We start from the raw sequence: 24,409 nt of genomic DNA on the forward strand, positions 1-24,409 counted from the left end.
GAGATAGAGATAGACATAGACACAGCTAGACATAGATACAGCTAGACATAGATACAGATAGACATAGATACAGATAGACAGACAGACAGACAGACATAGATACAGACAGACAGACAGACATAGATACAGACAGACATACATAGATACAGACAGACAGACAGACAGACAGACAGACATAGATACAGACAGACAGACAGACAGACAGACATAGATACAGACAGACAGACAGACATAGATACAGACAGACATACATAGATACAGACAGACAGACAGACATAGATACAGACAGACAGACATAGATACAGACAGACAGACAGACAGACATAGATACAGACAGACAGACAGACATAGATACAGACAGACAGACAGACAGACTGATAGACAGACAGACACAAACCACTCTTGCAGTTTCAGGGGAGAAATACAAAAACTGATTTTGTTTATTAGGCAGAACAAGTGAAAAAATAAACATTGAAGTACTGCCATCTAGTGTCATTTTAAAATCATTCTGTGACTATGGCCTGCATCCTGATTCAAGCTAATTTGATCAACATATTGATAATAGTCAAATCAAATGTATTTATATATATCGCTTACAGTTTTTCTCAGTCACTTTGGTGCATTTTTCAAAACAGAAATGAAATTTTCAAAACTACTTGTACAACCTCCACATCATCTAGTCATTAATACACATCATAAAACCAGTTTCTCATTCTTTTGAACAAGTTGCGATTGCTATTGTACATTCATGCAATTGATTACGCACATTTATCTGCGGTTTCCTACATTATCAGTTGCTAATGTCATGTTGCTCAAAATGTATTATACAGTTTTCTGTGCAATAGTCTTACCCCCCAAAACATCTAGTCTTTAGTTCATCGTATAAGTCATTAAATGCAAAATGGTTACAGTTTTTCTCAGTCACTTTGGTGCATTTTTCAAAACAGAAATGAAATTTTCAAAACTACTTGTACAACCTCCACATCATCTAGTCATTAATACACATCATAAAACCAGTTTCTCATTCTTTTGAACAAGTTGCGATTGCTATTGTACATTCATGCAATTGATTACGCACATTTATCTGCGGTTTCCTACATTATCAGTTGCTAATGTCATGTTGCTCAAAATGTATTATACAGTTTTCTGTGCAATAGTCTTACCCCTCAAAACATCTAGTCTTTAGTTCATTGTATAAGTCATTCAATCCAAAATGGTTAATCTAGTTGTCATAAACTGCCAAGCACACTTTTTATTTGTATTTTTACACACTATTATTAGATGTTTTGTCAATTTGGCATGAATTGTGCAAGTGAATCTTTACTAATGAAGAGAATGTAGATGATAAACCAATGATAAACCATTTCTCTGAAATAGCTCAAAGGTTAATCTCATGAATCTTCAGTAGGAAAGCTTATACTGTATAGACAAAGGACAACACAAGAGTTACAAATTCTGAAAATGGAATTATTTTCATCTTTGTTCCCATATTTCCTTTTCTATATCACAATGGCATTGTAAAAGTATTTTTTATTTTTTTATTTTTTTGGTCAGACCACTAGTAAAAGTGTAACTGGGAATTCTATCCAGTCTCTTTCAATCAACATCCCACAAACAGTAATGTGTAAATGTGTAGTTTTGAAATGGATATATGGCATACATAAGCATATGGCATACTGTTCAATACAGTAGTTTACATCAGAACATCCCTCCACTGTTAAATTGACAACATGACTAAGCAATTTGACTGTCTTATCCGTAAACTATGACACAAGGACTTGTCATTCTGATGGCACTGACATGTTCATTGACACAGATATTTATTTTTGAGAGATGAACTAAGGATTTTGAGCAAGAGACTGGCTTTTGCAGGTCATCCATTGTGTTTTGATATTTGTACGAGTTGTTTTGAGAAATGCACTTACTGTTTTGCAAATCTCAAGAATGATTAGAGAAATGTACCAAAGCGACTGAGAAAAACTGTAATACAATACAGATAATTTGAAAGAAGCTTTACAGTGATAAACAATGATCAATGATGCAAACAGAACTCATTAGTTAGCTCTAATAGATCAATTAACACTTCCTGTTACAGTTCCTGATATAATACCAACTGTTTTTCATCAGACATGTGTCTAAAGGAAATGGCTGCTGTTTAAAAATCATTCGTGCCAATGAAAGGAAGATGGCAAACGGTTTTACCACAGACTGTGAACAGGCATGCGCCAGTCACAAAGGAGGAGGAAACCTAAAGAAATGATTCTGAAAACAGTAACCACAGACCTGTCGCATAAACCACATGTCTCCTTATTCGCTGTTAATGTGCCTTGGTATCTAGCACACGCCTTTTCTGACATGCCTTCAATGCATAACACATTTGACCACATGCATGAACACACCTTACATATAATATGTTCAAATTAACCCAAACTGCACCTCAGAAACTCAACATGCACCATAAATCCTATTTACATTAAATGTGAGCGATGTTTGCTGGTGTAAAATGTACTGCTTATTTACTAGGGAGTTCTGGATGATTTCTAGGGTGTTGTTATTCAACTGCTAATTTGTGAGTTGTATATGTTGCTGGGTTAGTTGGGTACTGTTTCAACTAATTAAACAGATTACCAACACTAAAGCTGAAAATGCATGAACAACTTGAAATTTTTGGCGGTAAAAACAGAAGTGCAAGTTATCACGGATATGTAATTTCCTTCCTGATGTGTTTGAATGCTAAGTTCCTCTATGTAGCTTAATGCTTCTTGTTTCATCTTGAAGACTACATGAGCATGTGGGCATTGCCATGGTGATCAGAAATAAACATGAATTCTCTGTAAGGAAGTAGCACAATGTCCTCTACAGGTTAGATAGGAAATGCATTAAAGGCTTTGAATGGGTGCATATACCACTCACTTTTATTCTTAAGCTCCTTTAACTATTTATAAAGAGTGCTTTTCATGAGTTTTTAAGAACAATACTGTGAGTTTTTGTAGGCTACAGTGAATACGAATCCTCCATTACTATTAGACATTAAACTTGGCAATATAATTTCTTAAAACACCTTCCTGGCCTTATTACACATTATTTGTCAGTGCATGTTATTTTAAAATAGAAAATCTTGTTTTTCAAGCCCTCCTCCACAAACACTTGCCATATATACAGACACTTTTTATCATGTAATCAAATCCTAAATTTTTAGTCAAAATATCATATCAATTAAAAAATGAGTTTCAAAAACTTTTTTATTGAACTGTAATCACTTGTCAGAGCTAGTCACCTGCTTGCTTATGTATATTATTGTGTTACCCAGCCTGCCTAGACAAGACCTGGTTATTAATTTTAAAAGGAAGCTTTTATTATTGCTCTTTCTATATATTTCCTGCTCTATTTGCTGTAGTAAAAGCAGTTGAAATCATTCTTAAATCAATAAGAGAGCAGAAAATGTAACCAGCCTGATGCTGTTATTACTCTTCCATGAAAGCCCACAGAGAAACATCTCGGATAAACACTCTGAAAGATCTCTCACTGTGCTCGACCAACGGGTTGCCATCAAACCATTTTTTAAATCTATGTAAAGGGACAGATGAATGAGATGAAAGAATAAATACAGCTCATTTGTGACCAGTTTTTATAGATGTGCCTCATCCACTGCCAAGTAACAGCCATCAGTCAATAAGAATGGACACACGATGCCAGGGAGTCCAAATATTGATCTGATCCATCTTCCAAGGACAGGACATCTTCCAAAGAGGTGTCAGGTTCTACCTGTCCCCATACACACCTACTACGTATAACGTCCCTGTCCAACTCTGACACAAAAACACTGAACAATATGGGCATCAAGCATTATTAATTTTTAAATTCAATTTTTAAATTATGTTATTTCAGCTTTATTTCCATTAATTATACAGACATGAGGGTGAATAAGCGATAAATCATTTTTGGGTGAACTGTCCCTTTAAGTATGATGGATAACATTGAAGCTGGACAGAAAAACAGGTGGATTATGGAAACATTTTGCGATCAGCATGAGCCCTGCATCATAACGTCATCTCTCACTCCCAGAAGGGCAATCATCGTTTCTGTGTTTTTCTTTTGGGTGGTTTTATATTTTCCCTCAAAACATTTAAACCATTCCTGCCACCTTAAAAACATGACCCATAATGTTGGGAAGCACCATATCAGCAGCATTGTGTCTTAACACATCCACCGTTTGATATGACGTTAACTAAAACATAAACAAAGTAGATATCATCCGTGCAAAAAGGTCAAACAAAAGTATTCACTACATGGCAACACAAGTGTTAGAAATGGGCCTTTGTCAAGGACAACTTCCTTAAAAAACAAAAACAATGATGACCTTCACAGGCTAAACTATTTTAAAAGCAAATCTAATCTCCAAAGATTCTTTCATCATTTTTCTTTGTGAAAAAGCAACAGCCATTACTAGAGCAACTTAACAATACAGCTCTTTGTAGTTGGATTACATGGCTTCTGTGCTATTTTACAGAAATAGGTCCAGGGGAAGTTGTGGCCTAATGGTTGTGGGTTTGAGTCTCGGGCCGGCAATACCATGACTGAGGTGCCCTTGTGTGCCCTCACTGCTGTGTGTGTGTGTGCACTTTGGAAGGGTTAAATCCAGAGCACAAATTCTGAGTATGGGTCACCATACTTGGCTGTCTGTCATGTCACTTTCACTCAACTAAATGACCAATTTAGTTCAGCACCAAGCTGACAAAATTAGGTCCAAAGAAATGTGCAGAAAGCAACACGACACAGATAGATCCTCTATTTCTGGTTAGAGAAAAACAGCGTTTCCTCAAGCACAAAGCCAGTCAATTCAAGCCATCAGCTGTTAAACCAATGTGTCCGCAAGCCATCGTAATGAAAGTACATGATTCCCTCGGACATTTCTATGTTTGCAACAATGGCATAAGAGCAACATGAGTTGCATATGATGTCGACATTAGTTTAGAGATAAATGGACGGACACACACAGGCATTATGTAAAGCATCAATATTGATTTCTGAACTGGGTATGTGTCTTGTGGTGCATTTGTGCAACAAGAGGCATCCGGCAAACTCTTGGTGTGAAGGCACTGAATCAGCTAAATTCTTCCTGACCCAAACAGCCAGAGGACGGTTGTGGGAGGTAAAGAACAGAAAGACAGCATCACCTACCTTGCAGCCTCTGCATCACATTCATAATGTCCTTGCTGGACCGTCCGAAAGGGCTGAGGGAAGCCATGGTCCCTCTCTACAGTCCTGTGCTCCTCTGACACCGGATCACTCATGCAGTCAGCACAGCAGAATGCAGATATTGCACTAAAGGGCATCCCCATCTGCCCCTCCTACAACTCTCTCTTCCTCTTGCTGCCTCTCTCTCTCTCTCTCTTTCTCTCACTCATGCTCTCTGATGCAGGAACTCCTGGAGCTCGATGTGGCCCAATAGAAAAGCAGGTTTCATACACAGTAGATGCTCACCCAAGTAATCGACCAATCAGAAGTCCTCTTCTATCTACAGTCAGTGAACCGAGAAGGAAAAGTAACAGCATGGGTGTCAGGCAGAACAAACTCACACTGTAAAAACATATTTACATGAGGAAACATATATAAAATAACAGGTTTAAATCAATATGTTTGCACAAACCAAATCAACTGTAGTAATTTTAGTTCTGTTGCCTAAACTTAAACTCATTTCAGTTAGCTAATATGTGTAATGTTATGTCAGCTTTATTTCTATTACCAAAAACTATTTTTAATAGTTTAAAAATAGAAGAAGTTATGAAGTCATAAAGACCTTAGGGTGAATAAATGGTAACAGAATTTCCATTTTTGGGTGAACTATCCCTTTAAAGGTGGATTTGTTGATTAAGCACAAACAAAATCAGCACTATTTAAAGTACTGTATGCACACTGTAGTCATGTTGAACATGCATGTTTGCACACACACCAGGCCCCTTCTACGTCACTTAAATTGCTATTATTTATTTATTATTAGCATTTTCTTTCCATGTGTAATAATCATAATATATGGATTTACTGACTGATTGCTATTATATGGAACCTGAGTTATAAGAGTGCATCCTTAATTAAAGAAGCCTTTGCCCACCAGGGATAACATTTCATCTTCATTGTGCATTGCACATGAAATGCATGATATAATTGCACGTGTATTAATCAGTCAAATGTATGCATGTTAAAATACATCTGCAGTCAAAAGCATGCAAACAGATTACACCGTGATTGCACGGAGGAAATTTCAAAGAAAAGCAGCACCGATTTATCAGACTATATTTTAGTTTGTTTGCACAGTTGTCAATCTGTAGCGCGTGCATTACTGTCAGCAGATGTCTCTTCATTTCCCGCAGCTCTCGTGTCTCACGTGATGATGGTGAAACTGTTACACTTGTTGCTATGGATACCTTTATGTTGCAAGGCCGTGCTACTTCAAGAGACATTTACCGCCATCTATCTGTGATGAAGGGAAAACTCAATGAAAGAGAACGGATGGATAGATAGATAGATAGATAGATAGATAGATAGATAGATAGATAGATAGATAGATAGATAGATAGATAGATAGATAGATAGATAGATAGATAGATAGATAGATAGATAGATAGATAGATAGATAGATAGATAGATATACTTGTGTAATTACCACCCAGTATCTACGGGCTGCATGGGTCAATAATGACATCTGCTGGTCATTCCTGTTTTGGTAATAAAAATAGTATGGATATCCTTCTATTGTTTTAGGAAAAAAAATTTCCTTCACATAAATATTTGCAAGAACCAGTAGGCCACACTAAGAGGTTTTTATTAGCTGGGAATTCATACCCTCTCCCTGTTTCTTCTGAGATACATACTTTTAGTTAGATTGCTTTAAAGTGGGTTTTTGTAAAAATATTATTTGGTTCTATGTTCATGAAACATACTGTACAGTGATAAGCCTGAAGGTATTTCATTTTCATTTTCTTTTGGGAACTGTGTCAAATCGAAACTTCAGAAAGGTATTGTTCGTTTTTTTTATCTCCACTCAGTCTCAAAACAAATCTACACAAGAACATTTAAAGTGCAGAAAGGTCTGGTGCCAGTTGGTGTATTATAATATACATGGGTGAAGAAGCCATTGTGTCCATTGAAACAAAGGAAACGATGGAAGAGGAAACAGCCCGGTTCCTCTGGATTTCTGTCCTGGACAGATAAGCCTAGTACTTGCTAATTATACGAGGAAAGAGGCAGGAAGAGTGACGACAAAATATTCCTTCATGCAAACAAATAAAGTGCCATATTCCCTGAGTATCACAGTGAACAGTTCCTGTGGGCTTGGAGTGAGAGTTTGTCTGCATGATCACATGCTACTGCTAACTATTATGGCTTCAAATGAAACTTATGTGATTTGGGAAATACTTAAACCTATTGATGTTGGTAAGAATTGCTGTGCATTTGTTTAACTGTCTTGCTTGAGTTGCCCCAGTGTATATTTTATTTTTAGACCTATATAAACTCTTTGCAAATATGAATATGATAATGCAATTCAATTTCATACTGATTTGTAAGAATGTAACTCTTAAAAAATAATTTTCTATTTTTATGTATGTATTTTTTATTATTATTAAACAGCATTGTTCATTTGTGGCATGCTTTTAATAAATCAATTATAAGAAATTGCTAGAAACTATTTTCCCTCAGAAATTGCTTGAAATTTCACAGTTAATTAAGAAATGTAATTGTTCAATTATTCAATATGTATTTAATTTTTATTTATTTAATTTTTATATTGTATGCTTACATTTCAATAACCTTTCCATCCAGAGAAGCTCATCCTGGCGTTCTCCTTGTCCATATTAATTGGTCTGCTCATCGGGATCTTGATTTTCCTCTTCCTTACATGGATGTCAAGACGGAGAGCTTCGGTCAGGATCGCCGGAGGTCAAAACCAATCATCAGAAACCAGGGGCTCACGTAACCAGCACTGCCACCTCAGACACTACAAGAGTCACGGCTTCGACAAGAACAGCGAATCTGTGGGAAGAGTGGTTTTAAACCTTCACAGACAGACTTCTGTAGACCCCAATGAGCTGCTGGGTAGAAGCCCCAGCTTCCAGAACTCCACGTTTCGGCTGCCAAAAAAAAAGTCTAACAAGACTGGTGATCAAACAGAGGATGAAAGCCGAACTGCATCACTTCCTAACAACACAGATCCATTTAGTGCAGAACCAGCGGAGTCCTTCTGGCTGGGGAAGGGCAGTCTAAGAGGTTTTCTACCCAGACAGACTCCACCACCTGCTTATGACAGTGTCATCCACATCTCTCAAGAGTCCTGAACCTGACAGCACTGTGATAACAGATAAAGGACTTGCAAAGCATCGTATATAAATCCCAAAACACGGATTAAAGGTGACAAATAGGAAAAAATATAACTGAAAGCCTTGCTCTGATTTGACAGGATCTGATTTATGCTGTACTAACACTCATTTGCATTACTTTCATTGGTGGTAACACACTATTAGTATGGTGCATTAACTCACATTTACAAACAATAAGCAATACATTTAATAGTAATTATTAATTACAACTGTTCATTGTTAGATCATGTGCCCTCTGGATTTTATGCATTAACATAACATTTATGCATTAAGCAGACACCTTCATCCAAAGTTCCTTACAAAGGTGGAACAAGGAATTCGTCAAAAAGTCAACAATACACAATGACAAGCTTATCAGATAACTAGGATGTATAAGCAAATGCTTTAATTAACATTAACTAAGATTAATAATTGCAGTCTATAATTATTTTTCATTGTTAGTTCAATGTATTTAATCAATGTTAACAAAGTAAACCTTATTGGGACCTTATTGATCCTGAACTGATATTTGTGATATGTATTTTCTATTCAACAAAGTATCTAACAATCTTGGTCAAAGTGGCACATGGGTGCATAAAATTATGTACTTTGAAACAGTCTAGACCACTGAATGATTGCATTGTTCATATAACAGTGAGTGAATGAAAGAATATTATATGCCTTTTGTGTATTATCTAAAGTAAATCATACACGCACTATAGGAACAGCTGAAAATACAGCAGAAGACCTCCTGGGAATCTTTTCAATATGGTATTGTTCTCTTTCCATTTCCAGAGATGAAAGTGAAGTATCTCTCCTGAGTCTTTCTGCAGTCTGTCCGGGAAAAAAAGCTCCTAGGTGCTGGTAAATCTCCTTTTAACAGAAAACAACATTTACAACAGTATACCTGAAACACAGAAAAAGCTAATTAGTACAACAGATGAGATTTTAAAAAAATGTAGTGATAACAGACTTACTGTGAGCTCCGAGGTAAATCTGCGCTTTGGAGACAGCAAATGAAGCAAAAGAGGACAGTAATTGATACACTTAAATACACTCAATTATTTTCTTTAAGCTTGGGTATAAAAACCAGCCGGTTATCAGCAATTTTTTTTTACTGGCAATTATACACTGGCAGGAACTGAGATGAAAGCCTATATTCAAGATTCAAGATTTGTATTTATTACACACATGGTTATATGGAGAGCACATGACCAGCAGTGAAATGTAAGTCAGATCCGCTCCATGGAAAGTGCAATTATTAAAGAATACAAACACAAGAAAAATTACACAAAATAATAAAGTTTGGAAAAAGTTAAATAAAATAAAAAATAAGAATAAAATAAAAAGCTTATCAAATAACATGTGCAGGACAGTATACTGTAGACTTTATAAATATTAAGATGAGCAGGAATGTACAAGAGGAGAATGTGCAAACGGGATGTACAGGGTATTACATAGCAGCAATAGAGGTAAAAAAAAAATTTAATAAAAATAAAATTATAGAAATTAAAACTATATAATTCAAGTAACGTGCTTTAATTGTACAGTCTTTGACATTTGTGCTTTCTTATCTCAGTGAATCTTTGCATTATTCACAGTTTCTTGCTTTTAAAATTCGTATGGCATAATGAGAATGAAGACTGGTGATGATTAATATCCAGCTTGCCTGTACACTGCATTTGTTGCATACTATCTGGATGGGGTTGGCAGTCATGTGATTCACAGCACCATTCCGTCAGAGCGCGGGTTGCCTTCACACGCTGAAAAATCCCTCATTCAGGGTTTACTTTGCGCCAATTCACAGCATCCCACTGCATGACTTTAACTCTCTGTGGGGTAAAATCTCACATGAGCATCTGGCAACCATTTAGACGCATTGAGAGCGAGATGATAGAGGTGAGTTTGCTGATAGAAATGATTATTTTATTCTTTTATTAATAATTATTTTCCTGTTGGCTCATGTTGTTCTGATTTGATTTCTTTGGAATATCATAGTAATAGCGAATGCTGATTTCCGGATGGTTGTGTAATTATTTCACGAGTGTAGGTGGCAACCATAGTTGATGGATTTATTCTAAACTGCATCCAGCTTAATTACCTTAATTACCAGCCACAGTTCTTATATAAGCAGATGCGTGAATCTGAGCTTGTCATGATGCGGTAGCCCTATAAGGTTATTTTTATTTTTATTGTGTTGTAGTTTGACGGTGAGATTATGTTTTACACGGAATCTCAAATAATTGAGCCTAAGAAAAACGTAATATTTCTATTGGAAATGAGAATAAATGCAGTTATGAAGTCTTAGGCTGGGTGTCATTAAAATTCAGCCATCATCACATCCCTGTTGCCATGACTCCTGCGAGCTGCCTCATCCTTAGTTGTGCAAATGTATCTTTTTTTTTTTTTTTTTTTTGCTTGCACGAATGCATGCTTTTTTTTCTTTTTTTTCTTTTTGATGCTTCGATGCATAATTTCTGTTGCGATATTCTGAGTATAAAGAACGAATTGGAGGGGCTTTAAACGTCCTGTGACGTAATGGGGACCAATGTCAACTCAAGTGTGGGTGCAGACAGAGAAATTAAATGTGGTTTGTTCTTGCTTTTCAATCTACAATATATATACATGGCTTTTTCTCATGTAAATATATACGTTTGTGTGTGTGGTTCTCTTTGAATAGAAATCCTGGACTACCGAAGACTGAAGCTGGTTTTGCATTATGAGGATAAACTGCAATAGGCTTTGACTTTTGATTTAGATGTAATTCACATCGTTTTGTTGAACAGAAATAGAACAGACTGCATTGCTCATGATGTGCAATAGTCTCAGACTATAATGGCCTGATATTACTCACACTTTTTCTAAAGACACGTCTGCAGTTAAGTAATTCTCAGGTTGAACTGCACATTTTTTGAACAAGCAAGCCAATATGGAGTACTCCTTCAAAGACGGAATTTGGACCAATAATGTCCAGGGACTATGAAGAGGTGAGTATTTTCAGGAACTGCATTTTGCATTCTGTTTTCTGGTGCATCGAAAGCATATATGTTTGTTTTATACAAACAAATAATGTCTAATAGTTAGTTGTTAGATTTTGCAAGTGGCATTCCATATGCATTCCTTCTAAAACTACTAATAAACTCAAAGTTACTTTTATAATTATTAGGTGTGTTTTTGCAGTTTTTATGGTATTCAGTGTAACACTAAATGGAATGTGATTTGTCCCACCACAGGCTTATATAAAGATAAAGTGTGTGATTTCTGTGCCACTAGCAACACAAAGTTGAATTGGAAAAATAACTAAAATAATTTTCAAACTGGCTGTTAATTTTCCAATCCAACTATTAATGGCTAACATTTCTCTTTGCATGTGTATAGGAGAAGGTATTTATCATTTTAAAAGCATTTTTAATTGGACTGCAAAAACCTAAAAGCTGATTTACAATGGTGAAAGAAATGGTTACGGCATTTCAAACATACACTTCCCCCTAAACTTTAATTTAAAATTTTGATTCTGAATACAGAAAATCGCCAAGCTAAATTTAATTTGTACATTTTATTTTACTGTTTATCATTATATTTAAATATTTTTTTATGGAAATCACTTTTAATTACCAATGTGTTTGAATTGTGCATGCTATAGACTAAAAAAGGCCCCTAAAAGCACAAAAGCTGTTTTTATAAATAACTTATTTACTCCAAAAGGGTGTATATTAGCCCCTTAAAGGTACCTAATGTGTACATTTACCTAAATGTTACGTTTACCTTTTGTATAAATGGGTGTGTATAAATAAACTTGCCCTGCCTAACAACCCATTTATTGAATGATTATGCACATATTCTAATATAACTTAATTCATTGCCATTTTAACATGAACTCCCTCTATATCCGTAGCCTGGTCAGTCTGTAGGGATGTTGGCTGCGGTGGAACATGGTCCGGTCCTCTGCAGTGACTCCAACATCCTCTGCATCTCATGGAAAGGGAGAGTTCCCAAAAGTGAGAAGGAGAAGCCGGTGTGCAGGAAGCGCTACTATGAGGAGGGCTGGCTGGCCACTGGGAACGCCAGGGGTGTTGTGGGTGTGACGTTCACGTCTAGTCACTGTAGAAGGGACAGAAATACCCCACAACGAATCAACTTCAATTTACGGGGTCATAACAGTGAGGTGAGAGTTTGCCTCTTCTCTTATGGTTTAAAGAATTGAATTGCAAGTTGCATTAAGTACTTTTTTCCACTTTAAACCTAAAGAAAAAAAAAGGAAATTTACAGTAAAAAAGGCAGGTGGTTGTCACAACTTTAGCATAAAAATATGATAGCAACATTTTAATTTTTAAACATTTAACTTCAATTTACAGTTAAAAATGTATATTTCATTTCCTGAAATCATGTTAATGTACCAAATTACTAAAATCTGTTATTACAAATTTTGAATTATAAATTAAAAAACTGTCGGTAATGAGAGAGCCACATAATGTGTCAAAGTTAGCTTTTCCATATACTAATATGTTAAATATTCAGTGCAACTTTATACACATGAATACAAAACACTTAAGCATTAAAATAATGCAATGCACATTAATTTACCAAAAGCACTGCCTGTGTCACACAGAGAATTCTGGGAATGTGTAAATTTTATTGTTATCACTTTAAATTATGAGATGATTTCCAAAAACAGTATTTAATTAAATGAAATGTCCCATTAAAACTATTACAGTTTTTCATCATATAGTAAGGGAATTTACAGCAGTATTTCTAATCTTTAACCCTCAAAAATCTGACATGTTTTTTACAGTGTATGTAATGATAAATGTGTTTACGGTAATAGGATTTAACCTTAAATGAGGTAAAAGCTATAGTGGAGCTAGAAAAATATATTTTATTAGTTGAGCTGAAAGAACCAGCCAAATACTCCTTAACTACTGGCCATACACTTTTATTCAGAAATAATTACTTCATAAATCGAAAGCATGTGTGCATGTCATCCTGTGCATGAGTAGTATGCTCTTGCTAAATTCTGCTAGAACTTGATTCCCATGGTGCTGTTCTTGTACAGGTTGTCCTTGTTAGGTGGAATGAACCGTTTCAGAAGCTTGCAACATGTGACATGGAGGGAGGGATATTTGTGTGGATCCAGTATGAAGGAAGATGGTCTGTAGAGCTGGTGAATGACAGAGGTGCCCAGGTGTGTTTTTCATCTGTGCTGAATGGCAATGTATTTTTATGACATGTCAACATTAATAAACTTAACTTTATCTTTTTTATTAAAAGTGCATTGATTTACACACACTAAAAGGTCATTAACATTGTAAAGCCTGGAATATGAAATAATAGTCAGAAAAGTCTAATTTAAAAAAATATATAACAGTATATATATGCAAGCGTATAAACTATAAACTATCAGTCAGATGACAGAAGGTGTGTAGTAGATTGTGTACAAAAAGTTTTTCAGCTAAGTTTTGAACATGTTGATCATTTATAGGTCTTAGAAACGTAGTTTGATAGAGTTAAAGACAATTTAAATAAAGTATGGTATAACGATTAAATTATTTCCTTTTCCCATGCCATTTTCGCATGTCATTCATCAGTGTAGATTATTTGTCCAAATTACTCCTAACAGAACACAAATCAAAATCACTATCCAAAAAGACCATGTGTCTTTTAATGAAACTGGCCATTTTTGAACCGAATCAAGATGAGGAAAAGCAGCTATTATTCTGACATGTACTGATTAATCTGGTTTGTAATCTAGGTGAGTGACTTCACCTGGTCACATGATGGTACACAGGCCTTGATCGCCTACAGGGATGGTTTTGTTCTGGTGGGTTCAGTGAGCGGTCAGAGACACTGGTCGTCTGAAATTAATTTGGAGAGCCAGATCACCTGTGGAATCTGGACCCCTGATGACCAGCAGGTAACTCTTTGCTGTGGCCTCATCAAATTAAGGGAAAAATGCATTTGTTGTCAACAGGTTATTTGCAAATGATGAAAGGACTTGGACCGATGCCCTTGGACCAATGCCTGAGTTTTACGAATTTGGTGTTTGCATTCATTTAATCTCCCTAGGTGCTTTTTGGAACAGCAGATGGGCAAGTCATAGTGATGGACTGCCACGGCCGTATGCTTGCCCATGTTCTTCTGCATGAGTTAGATGGCATAGTCAGCATGTCCTGGAACTGCCCGAACTTCCTGGTGGAGGACAGCACTGAGAGCGATACAGACAATGATGACCCTACTCCAGCTCAAGGTGCATTATACTCTTAAACAATGTCAAGTCACATGTATTTGTTTACCACTTTTTTTTTTTTTTTTTTTTACAATACACAGTGTTTCAAAATCAGAAATCCTACAGAAAATCATGATATTGATAATATCTTAATATCTTCATACATTATAGTCACATCTAACAGATTAGGGTCGGGCGATAATATAATATACATTTTACGATGATACATGCAATCAAGCAGTTTAGATACAGTATATTTCCCTAAGTGAGTATTCTGTTTGTATACAGATAAAGTTGGACATACTTTTATATCCAATTTTATATAAAAAGCTGGTTGATAATAGTTAAATTTTACATTTTGATTTGTTATCTAGTACATACGGCTAAATGTTAGTGTACTTAATAGACCTATAAAGTTACTTCCATGGTTCTATGTAGCGATTTTTTTTACTTTTTTATTTTTATTTTTATTTTTTTTACATCAGTGCATTGCAAGCATCATCCATTAATGAAAGAAAATTGAAGCCTCAAAGTGTTTCTCCAGAGTGTTTTCTAATGTAAATGAACATAAAACCTGATGTTATACATTTTTATTGGATGATGCAAGGCAGTGATGTGTATTTAACTTTCTAAATGTTATTAACGATAAAACCATGTTTCCTTTCAAGTGCAAAACCTCAAACCACTGCTCACAGTCAGCTTCATATCAGGAGACATTAGTTTGATGAACAACTACGACGACCTTTCACCTAACATTATACGCTCAGGACTGAAAGGTAAAACAGTGGTCTTTTTGCAATAAGTAAATGACCAAGTATGTGTTTCATTACTGCTATTGGATAATTATTAACAGAATATTCACGTTATTTTTGACATAATGTGCATCTGCGGCATGCTTTTGATTAAATTTTACAATTGGAAGTTTGGCAAGCGGGACATATATTATGTACAAAAATTAAATACAATATTTAAAATAATAAATAAATAAATGCTAATTTTAATGGTTTAGGAACTTCTGGTTATGCCTACAAAGTAATTCAGTAAAAATCACCCAACATCAGAGTTGATCCTCTGTGACTGAGCCACACACTGCTGTAATCTGACTGGACTGACTTGTGTTTTTCAGATGTGGAGGTACAGTGGTGCTCTCAGGGTGACCTGCTGGCAGTGGCCGGGATGGAGAGACACGGCCTGCCCTCTGACTCAGCCTGTGCCTCTCTAATGAGGAACGCACTTGTCAAGTTTTACAATGTCCAAGGGGAACATATATACACTTTAGAAACTCCAGCCCAAGTGAGCTGTAACCAGTCATCATTTAAAAGTTTGAGCATATATACAGTCAAAAGTTTGGAATAATTTACTTTTTTTTTTACTTTTGAAAAAAATCTCTTATATTATCAAGGTTGCATTTGCATTTAAAAACATTAAAAACATTTTTTTTTTATATTCTGAAATATTTTAACAATTTAAAGAAACTGTGTAAATTTGAATATATTTTAAAATATGATTTATTCCTGTGATTCCATTACTCCAGTATTAAGTCTTACGTGATCCTTCAGAAATCATTCCAATATGCTGATTTGGTGCTGAATTATTAAAGCTGCGGTAGGTAACAATCTAGCGGTTAATAAACAGAACTGCTTACGTCTTGCGGAAGAACATCGTAGCCGGAACTACTTCTCTCTGTTTATGTCTATGAAGAATCACAAAGGTACTGGGTTACTCCGCCGCGGTACCCCCGAAGCAATCTAAAATAGTCTGAATATAAACACTTATTATAGGTGCACCCTAGTGATTCAGGACAAGCTAAAAACACGGTTTGTAAAATGGATTCATGGTGTACTCGCTTATTATATACATTTTTCTACATTTTGAACACAAACAAAGTTACGGACCACAGCTCTGATTGGTTGTTTTTTACCGGGAGCGGATGACTTTCTGCCAATGGCAATAAGACCACTTGATTTTTTCACAGATTATCTGTCTCATATTCTACTGTCAGGACATAATGACAGGTTTAACAAATATGTAAAAAATATATTTTTACAAAAGTTACCTACTGCAGCTTTAATAATGGTTCTTATTATTATCAATGTTGAAAACAGCGTTTGCTGCTAAATATTTTTTGGAATCTGTAATACATTTTTTAAGGATTCCTGGATGAATAGAATGTTCAAAAGAACAGTATTTATTTGAAAAATAAATATTTTGCAACATTGTAAATGTCTAAGTGTTACTTTCAAATTATTTAAAGCATACTTGCTGAAAGTTTTTCTATTTACCAAACTATTTCCCCAGTTTATTATGGTTTCCACAAAAATATTGAGCAGCAAACATTGTTTTCATCATTGATAATAATAAGAAATGTTTTGTTATATAAACTACAGCGTACATTAAATTAGAAATAAACTATTTATAATATAAATATCTTTTGGTTTTAGAGGCCCATCACCACGATTTGCTGGGGTCACCGGGACTCACGGCTGTTTCTGGCCTGTGGACCAGCCCTGTATGTAGTGCGTGTGGAGCACCGTGTGGCCAGCCTGCAGCTTCTGTGTCAGCAGGGCATTGCCAGTGCTCTTAAAGAGGAGAGAGATGTGGGAAAACTGAACATGCCTTCACTCCTCTGTTCCTATGTCACCACTGCTTTCATTCCAACTATCAAGGTACAAAAGAAGCAAGTGAAGTTTTTGATGTATGCTAATATATGCATTGAACTAAATGCAGAATCTTTTTCATCACACCAGCCTCCCATCCCAGATCCGAATAACATTCGAGACTTTGTGAGCTATCCAACAGCAGGGAATGAACGCCTGCACTGCACTATGAAACGTTCAGAGGAGAATCCAGAAGCAGGAGGCCCCTGTTACACCCTCTATCTGGAACACCTGGGAGGTTTGGTGCCTATTCTCAAGGGTCGTCGCATCAGCAAACTGCGACCAGAATTTGTCATAATGGACCCAAAAATGGATGGTAAAGCAGGTACTGCTATATGCACTGTTGCTGATCATGTGTATTGCATGCTCAAGCTTTATTTTTTAAATGCATTGTCTTTTTTTGCCTTGAAGGATGGTCTTTAATTTGATGTAATCTTGTCTTTCAGATGAGGTCTGTGTAAATGGCATGATCTCCTACATGACTGACAGCTGTAACTGCTCAGACTCCAGCGATATTGAGTTAAGTGATGAGTGGGTTGGGCGAAAATCACCCAAACTTTCTAGAGGAAACAGGTCTCCTAAGCTTCCTAGGTACTCTAAACATATAAGGTACTGTTGAATATGAAATTCACACAAAATATTAGGATGCCTGAAACTTTTTGTTCCATCACAACCTTGACAAAATATACAATACAGTATTTTTTAGAAAAACATAATTTACAAATCAACAACTTTTAACTTTATAGGAAATACAAAATTTTATTTTGTTTCATATTTGTTTTGTTCTCTAGAATTAATATGGAATCAAGAAAGTCTCCCAAACTTACCCAAATATCTCAAGAAATGTCTAGGTCTCCTAGATTACCAAAGAAGCCTCCAGGTCGGTCTCCGAGTCTTACTCGAAGAGAATTTCCAGTTGATGGCTTTAGTGAGGTACTTTTTACTTGTGTACTAGTGAATACATTTAATTTGCAAGCTAACTTTGGGAATAATTTTTTATTAATCTTGGCTAGAATTGATAGGGTAAGTGTCTGTATTTATTGCCTTTGTCTACTCACATTTACTGCAGCATGACCTCAGCAAACACCTCACTTTCTTTAATCTCCTGCTTTGCTGAAGAGAAATGACAGAAAACCGACTTTGACCTTGAATGTTTTCTATAGCTATCACTAAATTTGCTTTGCAGCATAATTACTTGGCCCAGGTCACCTCTAACATTTGGGGAACAAAGTTTAAGATTGTAGGCCTTGCCTCATTTTTGCCAGCTAACTTAGGAGCAGGTATGTTGTCAGGTTTTGTTTTCAAATGTACAGTTTCACATAATTATTTTAAATAATAATCTTAATGTTTAAAAAATATTTTTGACATGTTGCATGGTGTTCCAGTTATTTATAAAACTAGTTTGCTGCACCTCCAACCTCGTCAGATGACCATTTATTTGCCTGAGGTGCGTAAAATTTCCCTGGATTTCATGAGTCTGCCAGTCTTCAATCCCAATGTGTTCAGTGAAGATGAAGATGATTTACCTGGTAAGAATCAGTACTTTATTTTTCAATCCTGTTCCTCATGTACATACTATGTTCTTATTATAGTAATTACAATTACTATGTAATAACTAGGTACTAACCCTGAACCTACCCCTAAACCTAACCCTACCCCATGTAGTTACCTTGTATTACCAGAACTTTCTTAGATAAATACACTGTAAGTACACTATAAGTACATGTTAGTACACATACTGTAAAATAAAGTGCAACCAACATTTTTGTTCATTTTGTCTCTGTATATCTTTACTACAACAAGTAAAGAAATGTCAGAAATCAATCTCAAAATGTCCTTGCTTATTTCTAGTTATGGGACCCTCTGGAGTGTCAGCCGACAATCCTCCTTGCACAGTTAATATCCCCATTGCCCCAATTCACAGCCCTGCTCAAGCCATGTCACCTACACAGAGTATAGGTCTAGTCCAGTCTCTCCTAGCCAACCAAAATATTCAGCTTGATGTCCTTACCAATCCCACCGCCACCGCCACTGCAGCAGCGGCAGCTGCAGCAGCAACAGCAGCAGCAGCAGCATCTAATGCAACAGTATCTGAGCATAGTCAGGACACTGTGGCAGCACAGTACTCTGTGCCAACCAGATATTCTAACCCTGGACAAGTGGTTTTCAGCGAACAAGAAATAAGTAACATCGTAAGTGGAACTCTTCCTCCTCCTCCACATCATCTGCCACAACAACCCCAACAAAAACGTCAGCAACAACAGCAGCAACAAGACCATCAACAATCAAAACATCAACAACCACAGCAGCAGCATCTGAAATTGCAAAATCAGTCACAGCAGCTGCATCAACAGTCTCAGCAGCAACATGTGCAACATCAGCAGCAACTGCAAACACAGCAGCATCAGCAGCAACTGCAACAGCATCATCATCAACAACAACAACTGCAACAGCAACATCAACAATTACAACAGCAGCATCAACAGCAGTTCCAACAACAGCTGCAACAGCAGCATCAACAACAACTACAACAGCAGCATCAACAACTACAACAGCAGCATCAACAACAACTACAACAACAGCATCAACAACAACTGCAACAGCAGCATCAACAACTGCAACAGCAGCATCAACAGCAGTTGCAACAACATCAACAGCTACTGCATCAGCAGCAAATTCAACAACAGCAACTGCAACAGCAGCAGCAACATATTCAGCAGCAAGTGCAGCAGCATCAACAAAACATTCATCAACAGCATCAACAACAATTCCAACAGCAGCAGCAACAGTTGCAGCTTCAGCATGAGCAAATACAGCAGCAGCAGCAACAAATGCAACAACAGCAGCAACAAATTCGACAGCAAATACAGGAAATGAGGCAGCAGCAGCAACAACTTCAACAGCAGCATCAACAAATACAGCTGCAACATCAACAAATGCAAAGACAGCATCAACAAATGCAGCACCAGCTTAAAATGCAAATGTCCCTCCAACATCCACCTTCAGGATATGCTACTCTAACCCTGCATCAGTTACAGCTGATGCCTCAAATTCCTCATCCAGACCAGCCATCAGGCAGAGGAGAACAAGTGCTCCCTCTTAAGATTCCCTCACGACCACAGTCATTTATTGAAATTGACACTCTTGAGGTACAGGTGCGTAAAGTAAACCCTCCACCACCTTACCCAGGTACAGCCGTATCTGCTGCAGCTGCCACACCCACTATGGGCCCACCTGGTCTTCTTGTTAGCAATGAGAACGGCACTACACTGTCAACAGATCCATGTTTAACTAAGGATGAATTCTCTCTTCACCCAGTTGGCCTTCAGTACCCAACTCCACTAGGCTATGAAAGAATCACTACTTTTGACAGCAGGGGAAATGTCGAAGAGGTATGTCGCCCAAGGAGACGCCATTTAAGGAACCAAAATGCCTACAGGATGCAAGGAATGGGCAGCTCCGCCACATTGAAAGTAACTTCATCTGAGAACAAGAAGATCCAGTTGCCATACAGCTCAGCAACTCTTAGTCGCCTCTCAGTGCCTAGATATTCTATACCAAGTGGAGACCCACCACCTTATCCTGACACATCTAACCAAATGAACACAATGAGAAGTCCTACGCAAAGGATTGACAGCAATTTGATTCATGCCACTTTGCGCCGTGATCGTAGGGAACCAACCCTGAAGGTTTCTCAAATGGTGGATACAGTGAGGACTCTACCAACTAAATCCAAAATGAACAGTTCCCTCACTCTCTCCTATCAGCCAAGGATACCCACAGCTCCGTATACGTGCACTCAGTGTAGCAGTAATAGCAGCTGCACTAGTGTAAGTGTCACCGGTGGTGGCACAAACAGCAGCGGAATTGCTGGAGGAACTGTGGTGAGGCAAGATTTCCCACCTGGCAAAGGGGCCCAACACAGCACAATAATTGTGCACTCCAAAAGTGCCTCGCCATTAGCCTCTCAGTCCTCTTATAACCTCTTAAGTCCCATTGACAACAGTAGAGACAGAACTGTCTATGTCAACTCTGCCTTTACAGAAGATGAGACACCAAGTCAGCACTGCCATCTTGAAAAGTCAGTACGGCATTTAACGCTTGGGGATGTCAATTTGACAGTCAAACTGCCTCCACCTTACCAATGGGATTCACCTGCAGCAGAACAACTCTGGATACCTCAAGAGCAAAATTTATTGCCTGGACCTCCAGGACCACCTCATAAGCCACCCCCATTTTTACTCAGTCCCAATTCTATGACCCTCCCTTCAGGCTATCATTTATCCCTTTCACCCTTCCCATCAGTTGTAGGACGTGGTGGACCTCAACTACAGCCTTTGCAGAGTCCTGCACAATCATGTGGCCCCAATGACATGGTAACATCTAGCCCTTTTAGCCAACCAGACTCAGCTTTAGTCTTACCCCCAGGTTATCCCACAAATTTAACCAATCTAGGTTGTTGCACTCTGCCTCCCATGTACCCAGGGACTAGCTCCTGCAGCAACCTTCAACTGCATCCAATGAGCTTGCATCCTTGGAGCACTTATAGCACTTGTCCTCCCATTCCAGACCATTCTGCCACATTGCCCAATAAGACCCTTCAGGCCCTGGAGAAGCCAGTTCTCTCTCCTCCTCCTGCAACTCCACCTCCCCCACCTCCTCCTCCTCCTCCTCTACCTCCTCCTCCTCCACCCATTGAGCTCTTGAACCATCAGAGTACTTCTGAGCTGATTGCAGAATCGGCAGAGAGCTTTCAGGATCAGTCCTCTCTCAATGAGAGTCCACAAGGAGCAGAGAGGTTCAGCAAGAAGGGACGTAAGAGACTTGACAGTAGGACAGAAGAGGCAAATATGTCTGGAGTTCCTGAAGGGAAATCCAAAAGAGAGAGTCGCACACTTTCTGACTTCAATTCCCTGATCTCCAGTCCAAGACTTGGCAGCAAGGAAAAGAAGAAACCTAAAGGGCAGAAAGAGCCATTGAACAAGGCCAAGAAACTGAGTAGGACCTCCAATGAGTTCCAGGATAGCTCTGAGAGTGAGCCTGAGCTCTTCATCAGTGGTGATGAGTTGATGAACCAAAGCCAGAGCAGCAAGAAAGGATGGAAGAGCAAATGCAATCTACGTACAGCAAACGAACTTGAGGAAATCAAGTGCCGTAAAGCTAATGAGAGAGAGGATCGTAGTCTTGGCAGCCAAGGCTTTGTCTATGTCATGGCCAACAAGCAGCCATTGTGGAACGAAGCCACCCAGGTTTACCAGCTTGACTTTGGAGGACGGGTGACACAGGAGTCAGCCAAAAACTTTCAGATTGAGCTTGATGGACGCCAGGTATGTGATTTTATTTATTTGAGAAACCAGTATGAAAACAATATTTTTGCAGTTCCCTTTTGTTACTCTATTGGCAAAGAAATTACACCTTTAACAAATATGTGCTGTACATAATCAATAGCTTTGAGCAGTGGTTCTTAATCCTAGTCCTGTGGAACTACTGTTCTGCAAAATTTTCATGTCTCCCTTATTTAACACATCTGATTGAGATCGTCAGCTTTTTAGGAGAGATCTCTATGAAATGAACATATTAGGGAGACATACTGTACAAAATTATGAATCACTGAATTTGAGTAATATACATTTACCCTGCATCTAACCCATAATTCTTTATTACAGGTAATGCAGTTTGGCAGAATTGATGGCAATGCATATATCCTGGATTTTCAGTATCCATTCTCAGCCGTACAGGCATTTGCTGTGGCCTTGGCCAATGTAACTCAGAGACTCAAATAGAAAACCTTTCCAGCAATCTTGTCCTTGAGTACAAATGGACTGAAAAATAGTTTTTTAATTGCAGATTGTGAGGAAAAATTACATTCTCTGCTGCCATATTGTCTGCAATGCCGGTTCGTCACCGAGAAATCTGGTCACTCTCAGGCAAAGTGTACACAAAATGTAGATAGATGGTCCGACAATAGATTTAGTGCTTTAAAGCAACCGTTCTCATTTCCAGTCCTTGTGACCCCCTGCTCTGCACGTTTTGTATGTCTCTCTTTATTAACACACCTGATTCAGATATCCAGCTTGTTAGAACTGAGCTCCGTGCATAGACTGTGTTCCAATTTACATAGTCCCTACAAAGTGTGCATTGCTCCCTACTCCCTGAGCAGGGGATATCTGTTGAAGTTTACTTCACTTCGGAAATTCATTCATGGATTTGTGCTGTGCAACATCTTCACACACAGACAAGTGTGACATCATATACCTCAGTAAATATATACAAATTAAATTAACATCTCGCACACTTCATTGCACTTTGAATGGAACATATATGTTCGCTTCAAACTGGATTCATGGCGGATTATCCTGTGATGTCCACTTCATAGGGCACTTACGTCGAATAGAAAAAAAAAAACATTTGAAGCGATAAGAGAGACATATAAAATGTGCAGAGCAGGGGGTGTGAGGACTGGAATTGAGAACTGCTGCTTCAAAGAACCTTTTTGTTAACAGAGCTTCAGACTGATTTAAGGTTCCTCCTGAAAGGTGGTACACATCTGAAAAATAATAATTGTGTATTGATGGAAAATTATTTAATTTAATTCACTTTTATTGATTTTTTTTCAATGTATTTCATATATATATATATATAATGGTGTGATTAATTACAAAATCTGTGATGGATATTAGACTGTGGGCTTTGTTTCCTTTTTCTCTTGATTTCCCCATATCCTTTTGTGTTTGTACTTGAGATTTATGTGGCAAATTTTGATTTCCTATATATAATCATTGTGAAGTGACGGATTTTGACTATTGTCTGTGGTCAGCAACCAATGAAAATCTAAAGAGGAAGAAAAAAGTTTGAATATTTTGATCTCATGATTCACTTCCATGAAGTGAAACAGAGGTAATATATTCACGTTATAATCATATTTCGCGAATTGTGGCACTATAATGAATGCATTTTTAAGGTTCAAAAATCATTTTAACTTGAAATCTAACTTTTTCTCCACAAAATGTCTTATGTTATATTGCATCATTTGCACACTGTTATTGCAGTATCTCAGTAATGTCATTTTTGAATGAATATTTGCTTTTTTAATGTTAACAGTAACAGAAATCAAAGTTAGCTAATTTTTTTATTGCTTTCAAATATATACATGGAAAAGTGCTGTAGTTAGATGT

At 37.3% G+C, this 24,409-nt stretch overlaps 3 protein-coding genes across 5 annotated transcripts in view; 2 read left to right on the plus strand and 1 right to left on the minus strand.

Annotated features, from left to right (window-relative positions):
- LOC113060886 (nesprin-1-like) overlaps positions 1-5,323 on the minus strand; it is a 103,616-nt gene extending 98,293 nt beyond the window's left edge. For both annotated transcript variants that reach the window (XM_026230129.1, XM_026230126.1), the window contains exon 1: positions 5,182-5,323. In XM_026230129.1, coding sequence (XP_026085914.1) covers positions 5,182-5,248 — 67 coding nt within the window. In that variant the 5' untranslated portion in view covers positions 5,249-5,323. The remainder of the gene's footprint in view (positions 1-5,181) is intronic.
- Positions 5,324-7,313: 1,990 nt separating this feature from the next.
- Positions 7,314-9,032, plus strand: LOC113060888 (myc target protein 1 homolog). Its single transcript, XM_026230132.1, has 2 exons — positions 7,314-7,434; positions 7,822-9,032. The coding sequence occupies exons 1-2, from the start codon at positions 7,362-7,364 to the stop codon at positions 8,331-8,333; spliced, it is 585 nt and encodes a 194-aa protein (XP_026085917.1). The 5' UTR covers positions 7,314-7,361; the 3' UTR covers positions 8,334-9,032.
- Positions 9,033-9,490: 458 nt separating this feature from the next.
- On the plus strand, positions 9,491-23,929 carry LOC113060887 (tubby-related protein 4). Of its 2 annotated transcripts, none has more exons than XM_026230130.1 (16): positions 9,491-10,253; positions 11,035-11,341; positions 12,250-12,519; positions 13,408-13,536; positions 14,104-14,265; positions 14,418-14,598; positions 15,246-15,353; positions 15,704-15,870; positions 17,019-17,243; positions 17,325-17,559; positions 17,681-17,843; positions 18,026-18,167; positions 18,421-18,514; positions 18,620-18,763; positions 19,086-22,561; positions 22,901-23,929. In XM_026230130.1, exons 2-16 carry the CDS (start codon positions 11,321-11,323, stop codon positions 23,015-23,017), a joined length of 5,634 nt encoding a protein of 1,877 aa, XP_026085915.1. In that variant the 5' UTR covers positions 9,491-10,253; positions 11,035-11,320; the 3' UTR covers positions 23,018-23,929. The 2 variants fall into 2 exon arrangements, with proteins under 2 accessions (XP_026085915.1, XP_026085916.1); XM_026230131.1 differs by having other exon boundaries at positions 17,681-17,825.
- Positions 23,930-24,409: the final 480 nt, after the last annotated feature.

Source organism: Carassius auratus, chromosome 42 (assembly GCF_003368295.1).
Source record: "Carassius auratus strain Wakin chromosome 42, ASM336829v1, whole genome shotgun sequence".
In the NCBI taxonomy this organism is placed as follows: domain Eukaryota; kingdom Metazoa; phylum Chordata; class Actinopteri; order Cypriniformes; family Cyprinidae; genus Carassius; species Carassius auratus.